A 22,959-nucleotide genomic window follows, 5' to 3' on the forward strand; every position below is an offset into this window, starting at 1 on the left:
TTCAACCAATCGTTTAATATATAAATTAACAGAGATCATAAATATGCTGAGAATATCCTTTTAATTTTATGAACGGAAAAGTCTAGGGACCAGCAGTTTTATTGAATTTTGGCCAGCATGTAATCAGCAGAGAAAGGTGAGCCATTGGATGAAATCTCATACCAATCTCATACCATTAAATCACCATTAATGTCTAGTTAATGGCTAACAATCACAAAAATTACTGGTCCCCTAGCATTGCTCTTCATGAACCGGTGTGAGCCAAAAGACACATCCACGTTGAAGGGTTGACACATAATTGAATAGTTTCCTCGTATGAAAACAGACATACCAAACATTAATTACACTAAATTCTGAAAACAAATATAATATTTTTCATTGTACAGCTATATATATTGGACAGGGCAAAATATTTTAGCCATCATCATCATCACCATCATATATATAATTTGTTTTTGCGCTTTGTACGTGACACCGTCCTTAGTTTTGTTCTTCCTTAATAAATAACAATTACACCCACCACTTCTCATATCAACAGTAGTTTATATATATCTATCTGATCTGTTGCAATTACACATCAATAATTTCAGTAAGATGGGGATGGTGATGCAAATGCGTCTCTTGCAGTTGGTGGTGTTATTCATCGGAGTATTTGAATTAAACGGCGTCGTTTGTTCTTACACTCGGCCTCCTGTTCGTAAAACCATCTTTGTTCCTCATGACGATGATGATTCCAACTCACCAGAACAGGTAATAAACTCTAATCTATCTCACTACTCAAGTTTTAATTAATAAATTAAATTAATTTTGTGTATGTGCAAACATACATACATACAAGTGTGTAACTTTGAATATTGTTATTGCTTGCATTTTGGTCATGAATTTAATGAAATAAAAATTTTATTTTTTGGATCTGTCGCGATAAATATATGTATGGATGGATGGCAGCATCATCATCTTCATTAACTGCTACTATTCTGTCGGTGTAGATCGTAGTTTGATAAAATTTGCCGATTAACGGTGTGTATGTAAGTACAGTTAGGTGAAGAAGACAATCAAATGATGATGATGATGCGGTTATCAATTTGGTTGGGGAAGTCGTGGGGAGTGGTGAATTGTGACTTGTGTGTGATGGATTGTTGCACCCAAATACCGAATAATGTGTACGCTGTCACATTATGAAAATAATAAAAAGAGCAATGTTAGGGGGACAGCAACTTTTGTGATTGCTAGCCATCAATTAACCATCAATGATGATTTGATGGTGTGAGATTGGTATGAAATTTCATCTAATGGCTCACATTTCTCTGCTGGTTACATGCTGGCCAAAATTCAATAGAATTGCTGGCCCCTAAACTTTCCCTAATAAAAATCATTGTCATTATCTGCTTAATTTATACCGTTTTCAAGAGTAGATATCATATCATATATAATAGAAATGGGAAAGAAATCCTAAAATATAATGGATGTTACTGCTATAGTTTATTGGCTTGACGCATCTATCTTATATAATAATTACAAATGTCCTAATGGTATTTTTATGGATACTAAAGATAGAATCAATTTTTTTAGGACGCCTTTTTGTTTTTAATTAAATATATAACGTATAATTTTCTTTTTTAATTAAAAATTTTTAACTCTTTTTTATTAAAATAAGTTACGTTTACTTGAAATTACATATATGCATACATATAAACGATATAATTTTTTGGTTACTTCAAATAATAATAATAATAATAATAATAATAATAATAATAATAATATTATTATTATTATTATTATTATTATTATTATTATTATTATAAAAAATATATTTTATTAACGTAATATTAATTTCATTTTTTAACATTTATCATTAATTATGAAAGAAAAAATTATATAATTTTGTAGCAATTAAAATATTTTTTATTATATTAATAAAATGGTAAAAATTCAGCTGTAGTTTATTTCACGTGAAGTAGCCGTTAGATGAAAATTTAATCAAATAAGTCAAATTATCTAACGGCATGAAGTCAACTGCACTTGAATTTTCACCTAATAAAATATATATTTTATATTATTATTTGAAAAAACAAAAATAATATATATTATCTCGAAGCATATTTATTAAAAATAAGTCAAAATATAGCTTATTTTTATTTTCTAGTGAAAATATTTAAAAAAAAGGTGTCATTAAACATTTCTTAGAATATCATTTCCTCAATTGATTTTTGTTCTGTGAGGACAATTTATCAACACAAACCATTGTTGTATACGGAGTGTATCACATAACCGCAGTTTTAGTTTACGGATTTCAATACCATTTTTGTATTTGGTGCATGCAACACGGAGAGAGAAAATAACGAAGAGGTGAGGAGTTACTTTCATAGATAGATATTTTTTTATGAGAATCTGTTCTTTTATGTTTATTAATTTTTAAAATAAATTTATACACTATTTTTCGTCTTCTTCACATAGAAATCTCTCTATTATAGAATTATTCTTTGTATTTTTATTTGTTTTTCGCTGGAGCTCTCCTCAAGTTTTTGGTTCGTTTCCTATTGCTGTTTAAAGATTTATGTTATTAAAATTTAATTTTAAGACATTTCTATAAAGAAAAATTGAGCATGGTTATCTAATTATATATTTATTTGTTAAAAGATCATTTGAATAGTAGGTAAAAAAGATAAATATATTTTAAGAGTAAACTATTCTTGTTAACAATGAAACTTTAAAACACTGATAATATTAACTACGAATGGGTAAAATTAATTGTGTAAAAGATGGTTTTTATGTGATAAAAGTATCTGAGAGTTAATTTTATTCATTTGAATTTGTCAAATACTCTAAACTTTTTCGTCTTTCAAAAATAAAAGGTTAATTTTGTTTATTCATGAGTATATTTGTTAACATTAAAATTTCATATATAAAAATAATAGTTTATTTTTTAAAGTGAGATAGTAATATATAATTAGATGTCACTGTATAAAAATAGTAGTTATTTTTTAAAAAAATAACTGATATTAGTTAAAAAATTACTCTCTTAAAAAAATACGTAACTTATATAAAATATATTTTATATATAGCCTTGTAGCTAATGTTCCTTTTATTATTATTGTGCATACAATTTCCAATGTTTATTGTTGTTTCCTAATGAGTAAGTTTGGTGGGCGTAAAGGTACATATATCTCAAGTGGGCCAAGATAAGATGAGAATATCATGGATCACAGGCAACTCAGGCCCGGCTAAAGTTGAATACGGCCCATCTCCTTCTTCAATCGCATTTTCTGAAACTGGTTCTACCTCCTCATATCATTATACCTTGTATGAATCTGGAGAAATTCATGACGTGGTAATTGGGCCACTGAAGCCCAACACTGTCTACTACTACCGTTTGGGTGATCCACCTTCAAGCCGAACCTACCAGCTCAAGACTCCACCCTCTCAATTGCCCATCAAGTTTGCAGTTACTGGTAAGTCATTTTAAGGTGTTCTCAAAGTAAATACTCTTCTCTTTTTACTACTACTAAATAAAGATACGATACATGGTTATCTGTTTAGGTGATCTTGGACAAACAGAATGGACAAAGTCAACGCTAGAGCATATAGAAAAGTCAAATTACGATATGCTACTACTAGCAGGTGACCTAGCCTACGCAGATATGGTACAAGAGCTATGGGACTCGTACGGTCGGCTGGTTGAGCCCTTAGCGAGCCAGCGTCCATGGATGGTGACGCAAGGGAACCATGAGATTGAGAAGATTCCCATCATCCATAGCGAGCCCTTCACAGCCTTCAATGCCAGGTGGCGAATGCCCTACGAGGAGAGCGCTTCTGACTCCAACCTCTACTACTCCTTCGACGTGGCCGGTGGTGTCCACGTCATCATGTTGGGTTCCTATACTGATTTTGAGGCTGGGTCCTCGCAGTACCAATGGCTTCAGGGGGACTTGAAGAAGGTCGATAGGTCCAAGACTCCTTGGGTGGTGGTGTTGATCCACGCGCCGTGGTATAACTCCAACCAAGCTCATCAGGGTGAGAAGGAATCCGTCAACATGAAAGCGGCTCTCGAAGGTTTGCTCTACCAAGCTCGTGTTGATTTTGTTTTTGCTGGACATGTTCATGCTTATGAGCGCTTTGTGAGTCTTTTAATCTTATTATATTCTTGCTACTCAAGGCTTTATTATGATTTAACGTCTAGAATTTAAAATAAAATGACTTTTTTGTTTTATATTTTCAGACGAGAGTTTATAAAGACAAAGCTGACAACTGTGGTCCAGTGCATATAACAATTGGTGATGGTGGAAACCGTGAAGGCCTTGCTACCAAGTAAAGACAATTTTGACTTCTTTTCTTTTCCGCCTATTAACAATATGGATTTTTTGAAACTGAAGATTCACTTCTAAATTTAAGCCAGCAAGCACAATAATAATTGATCATGACTTTGGGTATTTATTATAATAAATTGTCTCTGATTTTTATGTTGACAGCTACATAGATCCGAAGCCAGACATATCGATATTCACGGAGGCTAGCTTTGGGCATGGAATATTGGAGGTATTTAATGCATCACATGCACTCTGGAGTTGGCATAGGAATGATAATGACGAAGCTACTGCTAGTGACTCTGCTTGGTTAACAACCCTCACTTCTAACCCTGCTTGTAAATGATCCTAGTTAGGAAAAATAGTATTCCTAGCTAATATATCCTTTTCTCAATTATTAAAAAATATACTGTTGATATATTCGTCAGCTGATGCCATGACCAAAATTTAGAATTATCTGTCACTAATTTTTTAACCTTTCAAATTTATCTAATTTGAATTGAGTAAATTTAAAAGGTTAAAAAAATATTGTAACGTTATTTCCTTTAATATACTTACAAGGCTCATAATTTAAAGTCTAAACAAGGACAAAAATTACAATGAGTAGCTGAGAATTATTCTGGAATATTTCCTGAAATAAAAAAGGTGAAAATGCTCCTTAATATTGCGATCTAAATGTTTCTCAAAGTGCTCCAGTCCACTCTTTGAACGGTGGTAGGAATACTTGTAAAGAATTTTAATGATATCTAAGTTAGTAAAAACTTTAAACATAACGAATAAAGTTGGGCGAAAAATATTTAAAATATTAGGATATTTATAAGATAGACCAATGATTTAGTCATAATGACTAGTAAACCTTTTATGCTGGTAATGGACAATTATTTTTTCACTACCAACAAAAAAAATTATGCCATGTAGTATGTAGAGTGGATTATCACTTTCGTGATAATAATTGAACTAATAGAGGAGTCCTTAATATACTCTCTACATCGAGTCGGGTTAGAAGTAATAGAACCTGAATTTTTGGGCGCGTATGCGTATACGGTGCGCACGCGTACATGAGATTGGGCCGGAGGCTTAGAATGGGCTTGAGGCACGCCCAACTCTCGGGTCCGTGGCCTAGAGTGGTGGCAGCACGCATGGACGCGAGCGCGGCAAGTGCGCGTCCGCGTGCATTACTAACTTTTGAAACGGCGCGTTGGCGCGATGTGCGCGCTCGTGCAGACCGAGTTGGGCCAGGGGCCTAAAGTTGGTCTAGAGCCGGCTCAACTCTCTGGATTTTGACTCAAAAACCTGCAGCAGCGAATCGGCGCGGACGCACGTTGTGCGCGTCCGCGTGGGTCGAGTTGGGCTCAAGGCATAATGTTTGCCCAAGGGAGGCCCAACTCTCTGGATTGTGGCTCGTGGTGCATCCATACAGGGACGCGTGCGCGTACATGGCGCGCTCGCGCCCACCCCCCATTTTTTTCTCTTCTCTCTCTTTTTTTTTCTTTTCTATTTATATTTTTTTGTCTTTCTTGCTTTTATCAGAAAACAAATTGCTGGATGCTCCCTTTAGTGTTCACAACTCTTATTCACTCAACTATCATACAATTCACAAAAATACAATTTTTTTTTGACATTATTCATCTACTACTAAACACAACATGCATGTGACTAAACTAACAATGAAGTTGTACAAACAAATTTGTATGAAACATCTACCTACAATGGCAACTCAAATCACTTATTAAGTAAATGTAAAAGATTGGAAAGAGTTTACCATGGTGGGGTGTCTCCCACCTAGCACTTTTAGTTTCAGTCCTTAAGTTGGACATTTTGAGAAGCTTGTTGTCATGGTGGCTTGTGTTTGTACTCATCCTTGAATCTCCAAGGATCCATGCTCCTCAATTGGTTGACAGAATTTCCAACCATTTTTATTGAGCTTGGGCAGAATTCTACCCAAAATACGAGTCCCCATATTTGGTCTTCACATGGCGAACCGGGATCCCATATCTTATTTTCGCATCCATCCGTTAGTTGAGTTCCATGATTTTGTCGGACGGGTAGTTGACATGAATGTGGTGGACACACAGAATTCTCTTTACTCCACCAATGCTTCCTTCTAGATCCACACAAGGTGATCCTTGTCCCAACATCATCCCTATACCTTGAGGCCTTGACTTTAATGAGCTTAACACCTACTTTCCAACCACTACACAACTCATTCTTACTTTTGATTCCACAAAGAGTTCGAAGTTGACCATCATTTTCAATCAAACCATATTCAAGTGAGAAATTAAAGCCTAGAGATAGAGATTTTACCCACTTAAATGTTGTGTTGGATGGTGACTTGGGAAGGAAGGCTTCCCCACACTTAGACAATGCAAGATCTACCTTTTTGTGCTCTTCGTTGCTTGTTTCCACCTCTTCACATGGCTTGGTGTTGACATTTTGTTTAATGGGAGGTGATTCAACTTTGGATAGGAATTCATCGATGAATGAATTCATCTCTTGATCAACCTCTTCATATTCTTCAATTTCAATATACACCATGTCATTTTCGTTTTCCGCGGGAGGTTGTACACACTCTTCTATAGCTTCAACTTCATGTTCAATGGGAGAGGATTCGATTGTAGATAGAAATTCGTCCATGATTGAATCCATCTCTTGATAAGCTTCTTCCAAGTCTTCAATGATGGTATGCCTTGGAGGTTGCGCACCCTCTTCAACATCAATATCAAGCTTCTTGGGAGAGTGCTCCATGATGCTACATTCCCATGGACTTTCAACATCTCCTAGATCTTCAACCACTTCTTCCCTTTCTTCAATGATCATAGGCTCCTCCAATTGTTCTAACACAAAATTCGACTCCTCCTTTTCCACTGGATTTTCCAATTTCTCCTTCATGCTTCGTTCTTCTTTTGACTTTTCGCATGGGATCATGGGAGTACTTTGAGCATTCAAACATCGGTAGGCTAAGGTGGACACTACCTTGGTCAAGTTGGTCACAAACTCAAGTGTATCCCGCTTCATGGCTTCTTGTCCTTGAAGTAACAAAGTGAGAGAATTGTTTATTGGTGCTTGTGGTGGGTAGGAAGGTTCATCATTTTGGGGAGAGAGTTCATAATAGGAAGGTGGTTCTTCTTGGTAAGGTTGTGGAGATTGTGTGTATTGAGGTGGTTCTTGGTTACAATAATGATAAGGTTGTGGTGATTCTATAGGTTCTTGCTCAAAATGGTTATAAAAATATGGTATGGATGATTGGTCATATGATGGATATGGATCATAGGAAGGTGCTTGGTATGGAGAGGCTTGTGAGTATGGTCGAGGTTCATGTTGAGGATGAGATTCATAGGCATATGGTGGTGGTTCTTGCAAGTCACAAGGTGATTCACCATAGCCATTGGATTGGTATGCATCATAGGATGGCTCTTCTTCATAGTGCATTGGTGGAGGTTGTTGCCATGAAGATTGATCATATGCATATGGCTCCTCCCACCTTTGATTGTTCCATCCTTGATACATATCCTCATTGAAGCTTTCATTACCTACAACACAATTGGAACCAAACTCATAGCCAAAGTGAGAATTCATAATGGAAAGAGAAGATAAAATTCTACACTAGCAAATGAAGCAAAAAGCAAGATATTTACACTATTTACATATGTACAATAACCAATAACACAACACCATTGCAATCCTCGGCAACGGCGCCATTTTGACGATTGGATTTTTGACGGTTTAGAATTTCACTAATAAAATCTCGTTGTAAAGTATAGTTTCTAAACCAAACAATAATCCTTTCGTACAAAAAGTTGTTTGTCACTAGTACAAACCCCTAAATTTATAAACCGAAGTATTGGACCTCGGGTCGTTCTCCCTAGGAATTACAATGAAGTGTCTTGTTATTGGTTTGAGTTATTTTGGGGTTTTGATAAGAAGCATGAAGGATAAATGGCAATGAAAATAAACTAACAACTATAAAAGGCTCTTAGCAAGGTATGAAAATTAGAAGTCCTATCCTAGTTATCTTTCTCAATTGTGATGAGAATTGTTCATTGCTCCCACTTAGTCAACCTCTAACCATGGAGGGAAGTCAAGTGGATGAATCAATTTTATTCCTCAAGCTCTAATCAACTCCTAAAGGAAAGACTAGCTTTAGAGGTATTCAAATCAATTAGCAACCTCTAATTATCAATCAACAAAAGGATTAGATAACTCAAGAGTCACTAATTACTCAACCAAAACCAAGAGGAACAAAATCTACACTAAAATCCAACCAAGCATTTCATCAAACACTTGGAAGGCATAAAAGAAAAGCATAGTAAATTGACAACAAGAATAGAATCTAACAACAATTATTGCAAAGAATTAACAACAACAATCAAGGAAATCACAATTATCATGAATTACCTCAAATTGCATTATTGAAAGGAAATAAAGGAACAACAATCTATCCAAAACAAAATGAAGAATTACAATTATTAAAACACATAACTAGAAAGAGGAAGAGAGGAAGATTGAGAATTGATAAAGGAAAATTGAATCAAAGTAGGAATCAAACCTAGATCTAAGAAGAGAGATTAACCTAAACCTAATCCTAATTCTAATTCTAGAGAGAAGTGAGAGTTTCTCTCTCTAGAAACTAAAACTAAAACTAATCCTAGTGAGTGTGTGTCAATGTATATCAAAGGTATCTTCATCCCCTTCAATCCTTGGCTTTTATATGCATTTTGGCGCCAAAGTTGGTTGCTGAAAACCCTCCAAAATCGCCAGGCACGTGTTACATAAATGAAGTCATGTGCCATCATCGGCGCGTGCGCGCACGGTACGCGTGCGCGTCCTTGGCCTATTTCGCAATGTGCGCGCGAGCGCCTTGTGCGCGTACGCGTGCACGGCCTGGATCAATTCTTTGGCTTTTTTGTGCTTCTCTCCACTTGTATGCTTCCTTCCTTGCTTCCCTTGATCCATGCCTAGCCTATTTCAACCTGAGATTACTAGCAAACACATCAAGGCATCTTATGGAATCAAAGAGAAATTAGAATTCATCAAAATAAGGCTTGAAAAGCATGTTTTTACACTCAAGCACAAATATGGGAGAGATAACAAAACCATGCTAATTCTAGGCTAAATGTGACAAAAGGCTATCAAGATGCTCTAAATTCAATACAAAACAAACCGTCAAATTGGGGTTTGTCAACCTCCCCACACTTAAACCTTAGCATGTCCTCATGCTAAATTAAGAAGGAACTAAGGGTTATGACATTTATTGAATGCAACTAAACTATATGAGTCCTATCTAAATGCAACTACCTAAAGTAAATGCAAATGCTTAATTCAAACACCTCAAATTGCCAAGAGAGCATGTGTGAGCACAAGGGCTAGTCAATAGGAATTAATTCCAAACCACAATTGTATTGAATTATCAAAAAGAATTTAAACTTGCAAGAATATAGATAATACGGGTGAACACATGTAGTTGAACTTTTGAACCCTCACCGGATATGTGTATCCGCTCTATTCACTCAAGTGTTTAAGGGTCAATTCACTCAATTCTCTTCTAATCAAGCTTTCCAAAATTTGATTTTCTTCTAACAATCAACATTTATTCAATGCATGCATACATTCATCATGAGGTCTTTCATTTAGGTTGTAATGGGGTTAGGGTCAAGGTAGGATCATTTATGGTTAAGTGTACTAAGATTTGAATCTTTGATTAGCATAAACTTCCCCACCTAACTATACAATGACCTATATAAGTTCAAACTATTCCAACTACCCATTCTTCACTTTTTCTTACATATTCATGCATCCTTATTTGATTCATGACACCTGTGCATTGATTCCTTTTTATTGACTTCACTTTGGGGCAATTTGTCCCCTTTTTATTATTTTCTTTCTTTTGTCTTTCTTTTTTCTATTCTTTTTTTTTTCTTTTTCTTTTGTCAAACTATATACAAGAACATCAATGCATAAGGTCTATTCATTTGATCAATACATGAGTATGTACCCAATTCCTAAACATGAAGGTATACTACCCCTTTTATCCCATCCAATGTTCCCAAGCCTCACCAACTTGAATAATAAACACTCTCACTAGCCTAGGCTAATCAAAGATCCAAACAAGGACTTTTATTGGTTTTCCGCCTTAGGCTTGTAATGAGCTAAATTGAGAATAAGTTGGTTAAGCATAGGCTCAAAATTGGCTAACAATGGAGAATAAAAGGTTGGCTATTTGGGTAAGTGGCTAATGAAATAATGGCCTCAATCATGTAAACGCATAAATACAAGAAATAGATGGACATATAGAATCAAGCAAATCAAGGATTACATTCATAGAAAGAGAGCAATTTCACACAAGAATGGAAAATAAGTGGCTATAAAATGTAACCACATCAATAGGCTCAAGTCTCACAAGCTTGTGTTCTTAGTTCAATACATGCTTCACAAAGTATGAAATTCAAGCAAGTTTCACCAAAAATTTTCTTTCAATCAATTGGATTAATGCCCTATATTTAAATTCCTTGGAAAATTTCAATGTTTGACTAGGCATTGTTGTGATTGAAAAATTCAAAAATTCTTTAGTTCACCCTTTTTCTTTTTTTTCACTTAAAACCAATATATTATGCAAAAGGGTGACTAAATATTTGCAATCCAAAATATGATTTCTAATCACAACCACAAACTAAAAGACAAAGATAAACAAAATGTATAAAGAGGAATCCAACTAAAAGTATGAAATCTATCATCCAAAACATCTAAAAGTATCCAAAAGCATCAAAATATCTAAAATCCAAGCTAAGCAATAAAAGTGTCTAAAGCAGACTAGAAATGCATCAAAATGTATACAAGAATGTGCAAAGTAGGATAACTAGGCTGAAAAGTTCACCGGTTCCCAAATAATGCTACCGGTGCCCTCCCCACACTTAAAACCAAGCATCGTCCTCGATGCTAAACCGGAGGATCAGTGGGAGGTACAACGATAGGCTCAGGCTCTGGCTGTGGGATCGGCTCCTCCTGAGTCTCTGGTGGCACTGTAGTGTCAGGGGCATCCTGCTGAACCGGCGGCTCCGCAGCCTCCTCCTGATGATCCTGCACATCGGAGGCCGGAGAGTCGGGAAGCGGGGGCAGCTCAAGGCCCTGGGCCACAAACATCTGGTCAATCCGATCCAAACGGCGTCTGATATGGCGTTTCTCACGCTCTAAGAACCGGAAAAGACGCTGGACTAGGAGATAAGTAGGCTCAGGTGCTGCTGGTGGATCAGTGGATGATGAAGGAGCTGCGGCTGTAGAGGATGATGGGGCAGCTGTAGGGGCTGATGGTGAAGGTGTCCCCACGACAGCTCTGGCCCGAGAGCGGCGTCTAGCAAGTGGTCTCTCGTGCACCCAACCACCCCAGGGAATAGTAACCTCCCTGTCATTATCATCAGGGGGCGGTGGTCGCACATCATCATCCAACCATGGAACCTCAGCTAGGGCCGCCATACTCGTGACCAATGTAGAAAATGGAAGTAGGCCACGAATATGCGCCCGCCACATACACTGCCAGATGAGTCTAGGGAAAGAGACCTCCTTCCCCTCCATAACACACCCAATCAGTAGAAGCATCTCCATAGGAATCTCAGAGAAGTGGGTGGTGGGAAGGACATAGCAAGCAAATATCATCTGCCAGGTCTTGGCCTCCCTAGTCAAATGAGTAAACAATATCCCTTTCGGCTTGGTGTTGTTGGCATCCATAACCCATGTGGCCTCTGGTAACCCAATAACAGTCCTGAGTGCCTCATAATCGAAGGTCATGCTGTGTATGGCTAACTCAGCCTGCTGATGGGCACACAGCGCATCCGGGACATGCCGGCACTGTAGCGCCTCCTCAATAGCGGTCTCAGTGATCATAATCTCCCTACCCCTCACCTGAACCGAATCCAATGTCGGACGGAAGAAGTTGCAGTAAAATTCCTTCACCCAAGATACATTGATATCCCCCAAATCCCGGTCAACAAAGTTGATACCCAACTCAAGGATCCGACCTTCAATGGACCGTCTCACATCAGTAGGGAGAAGCAGCTTCTTCTCAATGTTTAGCTTTGTAGTCTGATATTTAGAAAACCGGAGCTCACAGTAGAGATTAGGGAACTTGTCCGGATTGGTAGAAGGTAACTGCTGATTTTCCTTATCCACATCATTTAGCGGATTCTTGGCATAATTCTTATAGATGGAAGGAATAGAGAGGGTAGAGTGTTTTCTCTTCTTGGAGGCAGTGGCTATGGCTTTGCCTTTGTCCGACATCCTGAAAAATATGATAGGATATATAAGACATTTAGCATGTAGCAAAGAAGGCATGTTCAGGAGACAAATGACAAAAACAAACATGATGTTGCAATGAATATGCAAAAGTGAATCAAGTAAGCCATAAGTGAACAAATGAACCAAAAGATATAATCCTCATTAGGGCAACAATTCTTAATTCAAAAGGCAATAATGTCATCAAAATGTAAAAGAATGGTTAAAGAATGTTAAAGAGGAGTGGAAGGTAATTAGTTAAAGAAGTTAGTGAGTTTAGAAAAGTAGGTTAGGAAGATGATGACATTTTTGCACAATTGAGAAGAAAAGATTGTGGTGCATGTTCACAATGGTTGTGCAAATCCGGGAAGTCAAAAGGAAAAGAAAGTTGCCCAAGTTTGAAATAAAGATCAAAATGAAACCAATTTTCTTGAAAATCGGGCAGCATTCCGGCTTAAAGTTGGACGTTCCCGGATAGCAGAGTGTCACAATAAGCATAGAAAACAACATCAATTAGGCAAAGTGACAGTGATGTAGCATGCAGGCAACATGAATTGCATAAAAATCAGTCCAAAAATCAGCATGTAACATCCAAATAGCAGACAACAAATAAGCATGAACGGAGCACTTATCAGGCCTAGAATCCTCTATCCAGCCCTAGCTACCTAACCGCAATTATTTCTATCTAACCTAGCATACAAAATTCGAATTCAACTAACTAACATACAATAGACTAACTAACATACATGAACAATAAAAAGAAAAACAGAAAAATACAGAAACGGAGCAGGAACCTGGGAGCAGTGAAGAACTAAGAATGGAAAGGAAACTGGGGGGAAAGGCAGTGCCAGGAGCAACAGAGGCAGCACTTGCGCCGCCGTGGACGGTGGCCGGAAGGATGAGTGGTTGCGGTGATGGAGGTTCGGCCAGGAGAAAGAGGAGAGAGGAAATGAATGAGAGAGAGAGAGTGAGTGAGTGAGGAAAGAGCGGGAGGGGAAAAAGAGAGATGGGCTGCCGGCGGTGAAGACGGGGTGGCGGCGGAGGGATCGGTTGCGGTGTGGGAGGAGTGAGAGAGAAAGAACAGGTGGTGATGAGAGGAGAAGAGAAATGGTGGTCAAGAGCGGTGACGGAGGTAGGTAGTGCGGCGGTGGACGGCGCTGCTACTACGACGGCAGTTGGGGGCGAGAGAGGAGGAAGAAGAAGATGGAGGTTTTGGGGTGGTGTGCGCGACTGCGCAGTGTGCGTCGCGCATTAGGGTTATCCCTATTTTTAAATCGACGCGCGCGCGCCACTTGCGCGTCCGCGTCCCTTGATGAAACTTGGGTCCTACGCGTGCGCGTGCAGCACGCTCGAACGTGGATGAGCACATTAGGAATGGACGCGTGCGCGTACAGTGCGCGCACGCGTGCATGGAGTTGGGCTAGGGGCTTAGAGTTGGCCCAACTCAAGCTTAACTCTCTGGAGAATGGCCTGGAAGTCGCGCAATCAAACCGGCGGGCACGCGGCATGTGCGCGTTCGCGCGCAGTGAAAAGAATTGGAGATCCACGCGTGAGCGTACAGTGCGCTACAGCGTGTGTGACAAAGATAAGTATGGGCGCGTACGCGTATACGGTGCGCACGCGTACATGAGATTGGGCCGGAGGCTTAGAATGGGCTTGAGGCACGCCCAACTCTCGAGTCTGTGGCCTAGAGTGGTGGCAGCACGCATGGACGCGAGCGCGGCAAGTGCGCGTCTGCGTGCATTACTAACTTTTGAAACGGCGCGTTGGCGCAATGTGCGCGCTCGCGCAGACTGAGTTGGGCCAGGGGCCTAAAGTTGGTCTAGAGCCGGCTCAACTCTCTGGATTTTGGCTCAAAAACCTGCAGCAGCGAATCGGCGCGGACGCACGTTGTGCGCGTCCGCGTGGGTCGAGTTGGGCTCAAGGCATAATGTTTGCCCAAGGGAGGCCCAACTCTCTGGATTGTGGCTCGTGGTGCATCCATACAGGGACGCGTGCGCGTACATGGCGCGCTCGCGCCCACCCCCCATTTTTTTCTCTTCTCTCTCTTTTTTTTCTTTTCTATTTATATTTTTTTGTCTTTCTTGCTTTTATCAGAAAACAAATTGCTGGATGCTCCCTTTAGTGTTCACAACTCTTATTCACTCAACTATCATACAATTCACAAAAATACAATTTTTTTTTGACATTATTCATCTACTACTAAACACAACATGCATGTGACTAAACTAACAATGAAGTTGTACAAACAAATTTGTATGAAACATCTACCTACAATGGCAACTCAAATCACTTATTAAGTAAATGTAAAAGATTGGAAAGAGTTTACCATGGTGGGGTGTCTCCCACCTAGCACTTTTAGTTTCAGTCCTTAAGTTGGACATTTTGAGAAGCTTGTTGTCATGGTGGCTTGTGTTTGTACTCATCCTTGAATCTCCAAGGATCCATGCTCCTCAATTGGTTGACAGAATTTCCAACCATTTTTATTGAGCTTGGGCAGAATTCTACCCAAAATACGAGTCCCCATATTTGGTCTTCACATGGCGAACCGGGATCCCATATCTTATTTTCGCATCCATCCGTTAGTTGAGTTCCATGATTTTGTCGGACGGGTAGTTGACATGAATGTGGTGGACACACAGAATTCTCTTTACTCCACCAATGCTTCCTTCTAGATCCACACAAGGTGATCCTTGTCCCAACATCATCCCTATACCTTGAGGCCTTGACTTTAATGAGCTTAACACCTACTTTCCAACCACTACACAACTCATTCTTACTTTTGATTCCACAAAGAGTTCGAAGTTGACCATCATTTTCAATCAAACCATATTCAAGTGAGAAATTAAAGCCTAGAGATAGAGATTTTACCCACTTAAATGTTGTGTTGGATGGTGACTTGGGAAGGAAGGCTTCCCCACACTTAGACAATGCAAGATCTACCTTTTTGTGCTCTTCGTTGCTTGTTTCCACCTCTTCACATGGCTTGGTGTTGACATTTTGTTTAATGGGAGGTGATTCAACTTTGGATAGGAATTCATCGATGAATGAATTCATCTCTTGATCAACCTCTTCATATTCTTCAATTTCAATATACACCATGTCATTTTCATTTTCCGCGGGAGGTTGTACACACTCTTCTATAGCTTCAACTTCATGTTCAATGGGAGAGGATTCGATTGTAGATAGAAATTCGTCCATGATTGAATCCATCTCTTGATAAGCTTCTTCCAAGTCTTCAATGATGGTATGCCTTGGAGGTTGCGCACCCTCTTCAACATCAATATCAAGCTTCTTGGGAGAGTGCTCCATGATGCTACATTCCCATGGACTTTCAACATCTCCTAGATCTTCAACCACTTCTTCCCTTTCTTCAATGATCATAGGCTCCTCCAATTGTTCTAACACAAAATTCGACTCCTCCTTTTCCACTGGATTTTCCAATTTCTCCTTCATGCTTCGTTCTTCTTTTGACTTTTCGCATGGGATCATGGGAGTACTTTGAGCATTCAAACATCGGTAGGCTAAGGTGGACACTACCTTGGTCAAGTTGGTCACAAACTCAAGTGTATCCCGCTTCATGGCTTCTTGTCCTTGAAGTAACAAAGTGAGAGAATTGTTTATTGGTGCTTGTGGTGGGTAGGAAGGTTCATCATTTTGGGGAGAGAGTTCATAATAGGAAGGTGGTTCTTCTTGGTAAGGTTGTGGAGATTGTGTGTATTGAGGTGGTTCTTGGTTACAATAATGATAAGGTTGTGGTGATTCTATAGGTTCTTGCTCAAAATGGTTATAAAAATATGGTATGGATGATTGGTCATATGATGGATATGGATCATAGGAAGGTGCTTGGTATGGAGAGGCTTGTGAGTATGGTCGAGGTTCATGTTGAGGATGAGATTCATAGGCATATGGTGGTGGTTCTTGCAAGTCACAAGGTGATTCACCATAGCCATTGGGTTGGTATGCATCATAGGATGGCTCTTCTTCATAGTGCATTGGTGGAGGTTGTTGCCATGAAGATTGATCATATGCATATGGCTCCTCCCACCTTTGATTGTTCCATCCTTGATACATATCCTCATTGAAGCTTTCATTACCTACAACACAATTGGAACCAAACTCATAGCCAAAGTGAGAATTCATAATGGAAAGAGAAGATAAAATTCTACACTAGCAAATGAAGCAAAAAGCAAGATATTTACACTATTCACATATGTACAATAACCAATAACACAACACCATTGCAATCCCCGGCAACGGCGCCATTTTGACGATTGGATTTTTGACGGTTTAGAATTTCACTAATAAAATCTCGTTGTAAAGTATAGTTTCTAAACCAAACAATAATCCTTTCGTACAAAAAGTTGTTTGTCACTAGTACAAACCCCTAAATTTATAAACCGAAGTATTGGACCTCGGGTCGTTCTCCCTAGGAATTACAATGAAGTGTCTTGTTATTGGTTTGAGTTATTTTGGGGTTTTGATAAGAAGCATGAAGGATAAATGGCAATGAAAATAAACTAACAACTATAAAAGGCTCTTAGCAAGGTATGAAAATTAGAAGTCCTATCCTAGTTATCTTTCTCAATTGTGATGAGAATTGTTCATTGCTCCCACTTAGTCAACCTCTAACCATGGAGGGAAGTCAAGTGGATGAATCAATTTTATTCCTCAAGCTCTAATCAACTCCTAAAGGAAAGACTAGCTTTAGAGGTATTCAAATCAATTAGCAACCTCTAATTATCAATCAACAAAAGGATTAGATAACTCAAGAGTCACTAATTACTCAACCAAAACCAAGAGGAACAAAATCTACACTAAAATCCAACCAAGCATTTCATCAAACACTTGGAAGGCATAAAAGAAAAGCATAGTAAATTGACAACAAGAATAGAATCTAACAACAATTATTGCAAAGAATTAACAACAACAATCAAGGAAATCACAATTATCATGAATTACCTCAAATTGCATTATTGAAAGGAAATAAAGGAACAACAATCTATCCAAAACAAAATGAAGAATTACAATTATTAAAACACATAACTAGAAAGAGGAAGAGAGGAAGATTGAGAATTGATAAAGGAAAATTGAATCAAAGTAGGAATCAAACCTAGATCTAAGAAGAGAGATTAACCTAAACCTAATCCTAATTCTAATTCTAGAGAGAAGTGAGAGTTTCTCTCTCTAGAAACTAAAACTAAAACTAATCCTAGTGAGTGTGTGTCAATGTATATCAAAGGTATCTTCATCCCCTTCAATCCTTGGCTTTTATATGCATTTTGGCGCCAAAGTTGGTTGCTGAAAACCCTCCAAAATCGCCAGGCACGTGTTACATAAATGAAGTCATGTGCCATCATCGGCGCGTGCGCGCACGGTACGCGTGCGCGTCCTTGGCCTATTTCGCAATGTGCGCGCGAGCGCCTTGTGCGTGTACGCGTGCACGGCCTGGATCAATTCTTTGGCTTTTTTGTGCTTCTCTCCACTTGTATGCTTCCTTCCTTGCTTCCCTTGATCCATGCCTAGCCTATTTCAACCTGAGATTACTAGCAAACACATCAAGGCATCTTATGGAATCAAAGAGAAATTAGAATTCATCAAAATAAGGCTTGAAAAGCATGTTTTTACACTCAAGCACAAATATGGGAGAGATAACAAAACCATGCTAATTCTAGGCTAAATGTGACAAAAGGCTATCAAGATGCTCTAAATTCAATACAAAACAAACCGTCAAATTGGGGTTTGTCACCCACCACCAACAACTCCGTCATGGACTGCAACATACAACTCCATCACATGTTGCGGCATTAGTCATGCATGTACGTCAAACATTACCTTCACATGCTGATCCCCATCAATCCAAAATAACCAGTTGGTAAATCCACCATTCGGAAGCGCGTGCAGAGACATCTACACCATAATACACATATCTCGGATGCTGATACCCTAATTATATTCTTGACTGTATTTCGGATGATAAGGAGGCATTAGGAAGCTGTGTTTATCTCAAATGTTGAGATCCCTTTCACAAAACACGCGTATCTCGGATATTCAGTATCCGATATCAGTGCATGTTCATATCTCGGGTGCATCCAATATGTAAGTCGCAGTCACTATCACATAACATAGTCTATTTATCCGAGATACACCCATTTTTAAAAATTCTTTCAACGTCCGAGATGTGGCCAAAAATATTTTTTTTATAATTATCTCACCGTTTATTATTTTTCGTAAATATTATATTTATTTAATCTAAATTAAAAAAATCTCTAAACCCACCATTATAAAATAGAGAATATTTAAAGGACAGAAAAAAGAAGAGACGTTTAAGATCTTTGTCTACTGTTTAAAAAAAAAAAAAGAGAGAGAGAAATCTTTCTGTGGGCAACAGTAAAAGCCTCTTACACATGATGAGGGATGAGCTGATATGAGTAAGTAACTAATATGGGTTGAAATTTGAAATTTCAATGGATTCCGTCACTTGTATTCGATCGTTGATGAAACGAAATCATCAATCTGCACTGAATGATGATGCAAGGCAATCATCCCCAACTCTTTATCCCCTTCTTTTTATTTAGTCCTTGATAAAAGAAATTATGAATGCCTCATGGCTCATTACCTATTGTAATTATGAAACAGGGTATCTGACGATAGGTATTCATGAGTAACATGTATAGGTGATCATGGAGGGGGAAAAAGAAATAATAATAATGATAATAACACTAACTCTTGAGCAGTCTCATTAGTCATTAATGAACAAGAACAACTATAAACTCCATTGAGTTGTGAAGGGTTATGAAATAGGAAATAAGATTATTTAGGTGATGTGTCAATATATAGTGATAAGAATAGATTGCTTCTAATAATAATAATAATAATAATAATAATAATAATAATAATAATAAATCTATATATTGAACTGCTATTATTTTGAATTTGTACAATTAATTTAATTCATATTTTTCAATTTTTTTCTCTATTCAATGGAATATGGGTTTTGCTATTTTTTTCAGCTGAATAGTATTTTATACTGTCTTTCTGGTTATTTATTAAATGAAAATTTATAAACCCCTAGACTTTCATATTGTTATTTTTTGCAGTACACGACAAAATTGTTTTTTATCACTTTTGTGGAGATGGAACATAGCAAGAAAATTTAGACCTCTCCTCTAATGGTAGTCGCTAATTATTTTTGTTATGGCCGAACGTTTGGTATATTACTGTTACATATATTAGATAAGAAGGGTGAATTATACTGTTATGATTGTCACTGCAGATAGAGGAAAATCATTAATCACAATTTTATGCGTACAATAAGAAATCGATACTCATGATTTGCTTTAAAAAATTTAATAAAATAAAATCATTACTCAATATTTATTCTAAAAAAAATTGTAAAATGTGTCTGTCACAATTTTCCTTTTGCTTTAGCAATATTTCATATTGACAAAATTTAACCAAAAATCCCCTGTATTTTTGGCAAATTACGCGTGTGTTCTCAATATAACAAGAATTAGCAAATGGAGTAGGTAATTTTTTTTTAAATAGCTTTTTCTACAGCAAAAAATAGGCTTTTAAATATGCATATCCCTTTAGTTGCAAAACTTTTTTCCATTTTTTGCTCAGGTAATAAACCAAATGGCTGCAAAGTTTGGAAAATGGTGTGGGCCCCTATGCAGGTCCAAGCAAACAAATTAAAACTTGAGTTGGAGTACTCGTTCGAAGTTATAGGGATAGTGGCAAGACTGTCCTTTCTCACCTGAGTTTATATATCAGAACTGAATGGCAGAAATACAACAGAGGGTTGGGAGGCCTAGAAAAGCGAGATGATGATGCTGAATTATGCCTTGGACTGTGTTGTGATACCTTATTTATGTTTATCCAGCTATATGTACTGTATTAAGTTGTTGTTTTGATACATTCTGGTTGCTCCATCCTTTTGGAAGTGTAATTATTTTCCATCTATAGAAAGAAAGGCACTTTTTAATTTCTATATGGACCACTCGGTTGTGTTGCACCGGGTTATGGAAAGGGGCTGAACATAAATATGGTATCAGGTGTGTTGTAAATCGGATCTTGTGACACAGTGTGTGCAACACAGAGGGTCTGAGTTCTTGTTACAAAAACGGATGGTTCATTTTGTTGTATGGTGGACACGCGGTATGCAAATATAGCTTTTCAAATGGTGTTCCACAGACTAACTCATTGGATACAATAAGGACTCTCACTCACCATTTGAGTTATTACTTTGAACTTTAATTTTCAACCTCAAAATTCCATCTCCTTTCTCTGCTGCTGATGGGTTTGCATGGTGGAGAAAATAGCAAAATGGGTTTGCATGGTGGAGAAAATAGCAAAATGTCAAAAAAAATAAAATTAAAGATGTTGATCGTCCTGAGCTTCATATTATGCACTATCTTAGTCATTCTGATTAAGTAAGTTTGTTTAAAATTTTTTAATTTTTATAATTATAGTTATTATTGTTAGAAATTTAGTTGTTATTATTGTTAAGATCTGAACTTAAAAATATATATAGAATGGTTAAGACTAATTTTAATTTTTTTAATTTTTTCACTATTTTTGTATAAAAATTATTATTGTTAGTGTGTTAATTATTATTATTATTGTTAGTGTGTTAACATGCTATATACATAGTTGTTGCAGTTTAAAAGAAAGAAACGCAATAGTTTTTTTAATTTGTTTAATATTTTTTATTATAATTATTAGAATTTTGGAAGATGTGAAATATTAAAATATTTTAAAAATAAATTATAAAATGTAAACCAAATTGTTATTAATTTTTGGATACAACGTCTTTTTTTTGAAATATTTTATAAATTTTTAATTATTTATAATTGTTAGGATATTAAATATTATTGTGGCTATAAGTAGTTGGACATAGGAATAAAAACTGAATGGTTAGTATTAATTTTTAAAAGTGTGTTACTTTATTTTTGTTAATTGTAATTATCATTGTTAGGAAGTTAATTATTATTGTTATTAGAAAATGAATTTAAGAAGAAAATGATAATAATTATTAATATCTTTTAAAATTTAGAAATATGTGTTTAATTTTACTTAACTAATAATTAATAGATAATTAATATTACAAATAATAATAATGTTATGTATTAGAAAAATTTTTTTCATATCGCAAATAAATAAACAAACAGCATCTCTAATTTTACTTAAGTAATATTTGTTGTTGAATTAGTTGTGTAGATTTTGTTAATGAATGGCTGTAGTTAAAAATTTTTTGTCTTCTAGTAGTAAGTAAGTTAGTAATAGTTAATGAGTTGACTAATAATTTGTTATGTTTTTTGTAGAAATTAAGAATGTTGACCTGTGACCATCCAGTTTCGCCGGATCGGTACAACAATCGAGTGAAGGAGCATTTACGAGTTACTGGATTTTATCATGCATCTTAGATTGGTGTCGTACAAAATCAGAAAGCACTCGTGAATGCTCTAATCGAACGCTGGCCCCCTGATACACATACGTTTCACCTTCCAATTGGTGAATGTGCCGTAACTCTTGAAGATGTGGCTCTAATTCTTTGTCTTCCGACGGATGGTCTTCCAGTTACTGGGATGACAACGAATAGTTTCTCAACGTTGGAGGCGGAGTGTTTGCATCAATTTGGAGTTGCACCGCGTAAGTCGGAGTGTAGAGGATGCTGCATAAAACTGACTTGGCTGCGGGATCTAAAAGAAAACATGCAGTTGAATGATGGAATAAGTATACAGAGGTATGTGAAGTGCCACATTATGTTGCTAATCGGGACGATCTTGTTTGGGGATAAATCTGGGGCAGGTGTGTACTGGAAGTTTCTACCCTTGCTTCGTGATTTTGCCAGTATTGGACAGCATAGTTGGGGATCGGCATGCCTAGCACACCTCTACAGGGTGTTATGCAGGGCATCTCGTTATAACTGTAAGGAAATAGATGGTTCAATAACACTTCTGCTCGATTGGGCTTGGATCCGACTGCCATATCTATCGCCGCTTCCCAGGGAACCCCACAGTTTTTCACTAGTCAACAAGGTAATATTATGTTACAATCTACCCCTATCTTTATATTTAAATTCAGTTTAGCTAATTGAATATATGATATTAGGTGGCGTAACTGGGAGCGTGGTGACCGACGATATAGATATCTAAATCTAGCCACTTTAGGAATGCCTTTGATGAACTCCAGGAAGGCCAAGTGTGTTTTAATTAAAGAATTCTTAGTTTCGGGTTCGGTGTCCGGGACAAATTTATGAAGCATTGTTGCATTGTTGTTGTTATTGGTATTCTGGGTTGTAATCATGAGTTTCCTTTATTTTTCCCAGTTTGTGTGGGTTGCATATGCTGTGGATCGCGTGGATCCGAACATAATTCCTACTGAAATC

At 37.3% G+C, this 22,959-nt stretch overlaps 2 protein-coding genes and 1 long non-coding RNA gene across 3 annotated transcripts; all 3 read left to right on the forward strand.

Moving 5' to 3' along the window:
• Positions 1–420: 420 nt before the first annotated feature.
• Positions 421–4,731, forward strand: LOC112696688 (probable purple acid phosphatase 20). The gene is made up of 5 exons (XM_025749516.3): positions 421–750; positions 3,158–3,452; positions 3,541–4,118; positions 4,220–4,308; positions 4,470–4,731. Exons 1-5 carry the CDS (start codon positions 595–597, stop codon positions 4,648–4,650), a joined length of 1,299 nt encoding a protein of 432 aa, XP_025605301.1. The 5' UTR covers positions 421–594; the 3' UTR covers positions 4,651–4,731.
• A 14,166-nt stretch (positions 4,732–18,897) lies between these two features.
• LOC112698190 (uncharacterized) lies at positions 18,898–20,559 on the forward strand. The gene is made up of 2 exons (XR_003151422.2): positions 18,898–19,741; positions 20,193–20,559. It is a non-coding gene; the product is annotated as an uncharacterized lncRNA (long non-coding RNA).
• Positions 20,560–21,801: 1,242 nt separating this feature from the next.
• Positions 21,802–22,726, forward strand: LOC112805611 (serine/threonine-protein phosphatase 7 long form homolog). The gene is made up of 4 exons (XM_025847972.1): positions 21,802–21,807; positions 21,893–21,949; positions 21,995–22,589; positions 22,683–22,726. Exons 1-4 carry the CDS (start codon positions 21,802–21,804, stop codon positions 22,724–22,726), a joined length of 702 nt encoding a protein of 233 aa, XP_025703757.1.
• The last annotated feature ends 233 nt before the right edge of the window (positions 22,727–22,959 follow it).

This window comes from Arachis hypogaea, chromosome 6 (genome assembly GCF_003086295.3).
Source record: "Arachis hypogaea cultivar Tifrunner chromosome 6, arahy.Tifrunner.gnm2.J5K5, whole genome shotgun sequence".
Lineage (NCBI taxonomy): Eukaryota > Viridiplantae > Streptophyta > Magnoliopsida > Fabales > Fabaceae > Arachis > Arachis hypogaea.

What these genes read in the sequence shown, in the direction of transcription:
- LOC112805611 (XM_025847972.1), top strand. An exon ending in CGGATCGGTACAACAATCGA is followed by an intron (nt 21,950 to 21,994) that starts GTGAAGGAGCAT and finishes CATGCATCTTAG; the next exon opens with ATTGGTGTCGTACAAAATCA. An exon ending in GCTTCCCAGGGAACCCCACA is followed by an intron (nt 22,590 to 22,682) that starts GTTTTTCACTAG and finishes ATATGATATTAG; the next exon opens with GTGGCGTAACTGGGAGCGTG.
- LOC112696688 (XM_025749516.3), top strand. Translation starts at nt 595, where the DNA reads ATGGGGATGGTGATGCAAATGCGTCTCTTGCAGTTGGTGGTGTTATTC. An exon ending in ATTCCAACTCACCAGAACAG is followed by an intron (nt 751 to 3,157) that starts GTAATAAACTCT and finishes GTGGGCGTAAAG; the next exon opens with GTACATATATCTCAAGTGGG. An exon ending in CATCAAGTTTGCAGTTACTG is followed by an intron (nt 3,453 to 3,540) that starts GTAAGTCATTTT and finishes TTATCTGTTTAG; the next exon opens with GTGATCTTGGACAAACAGAA.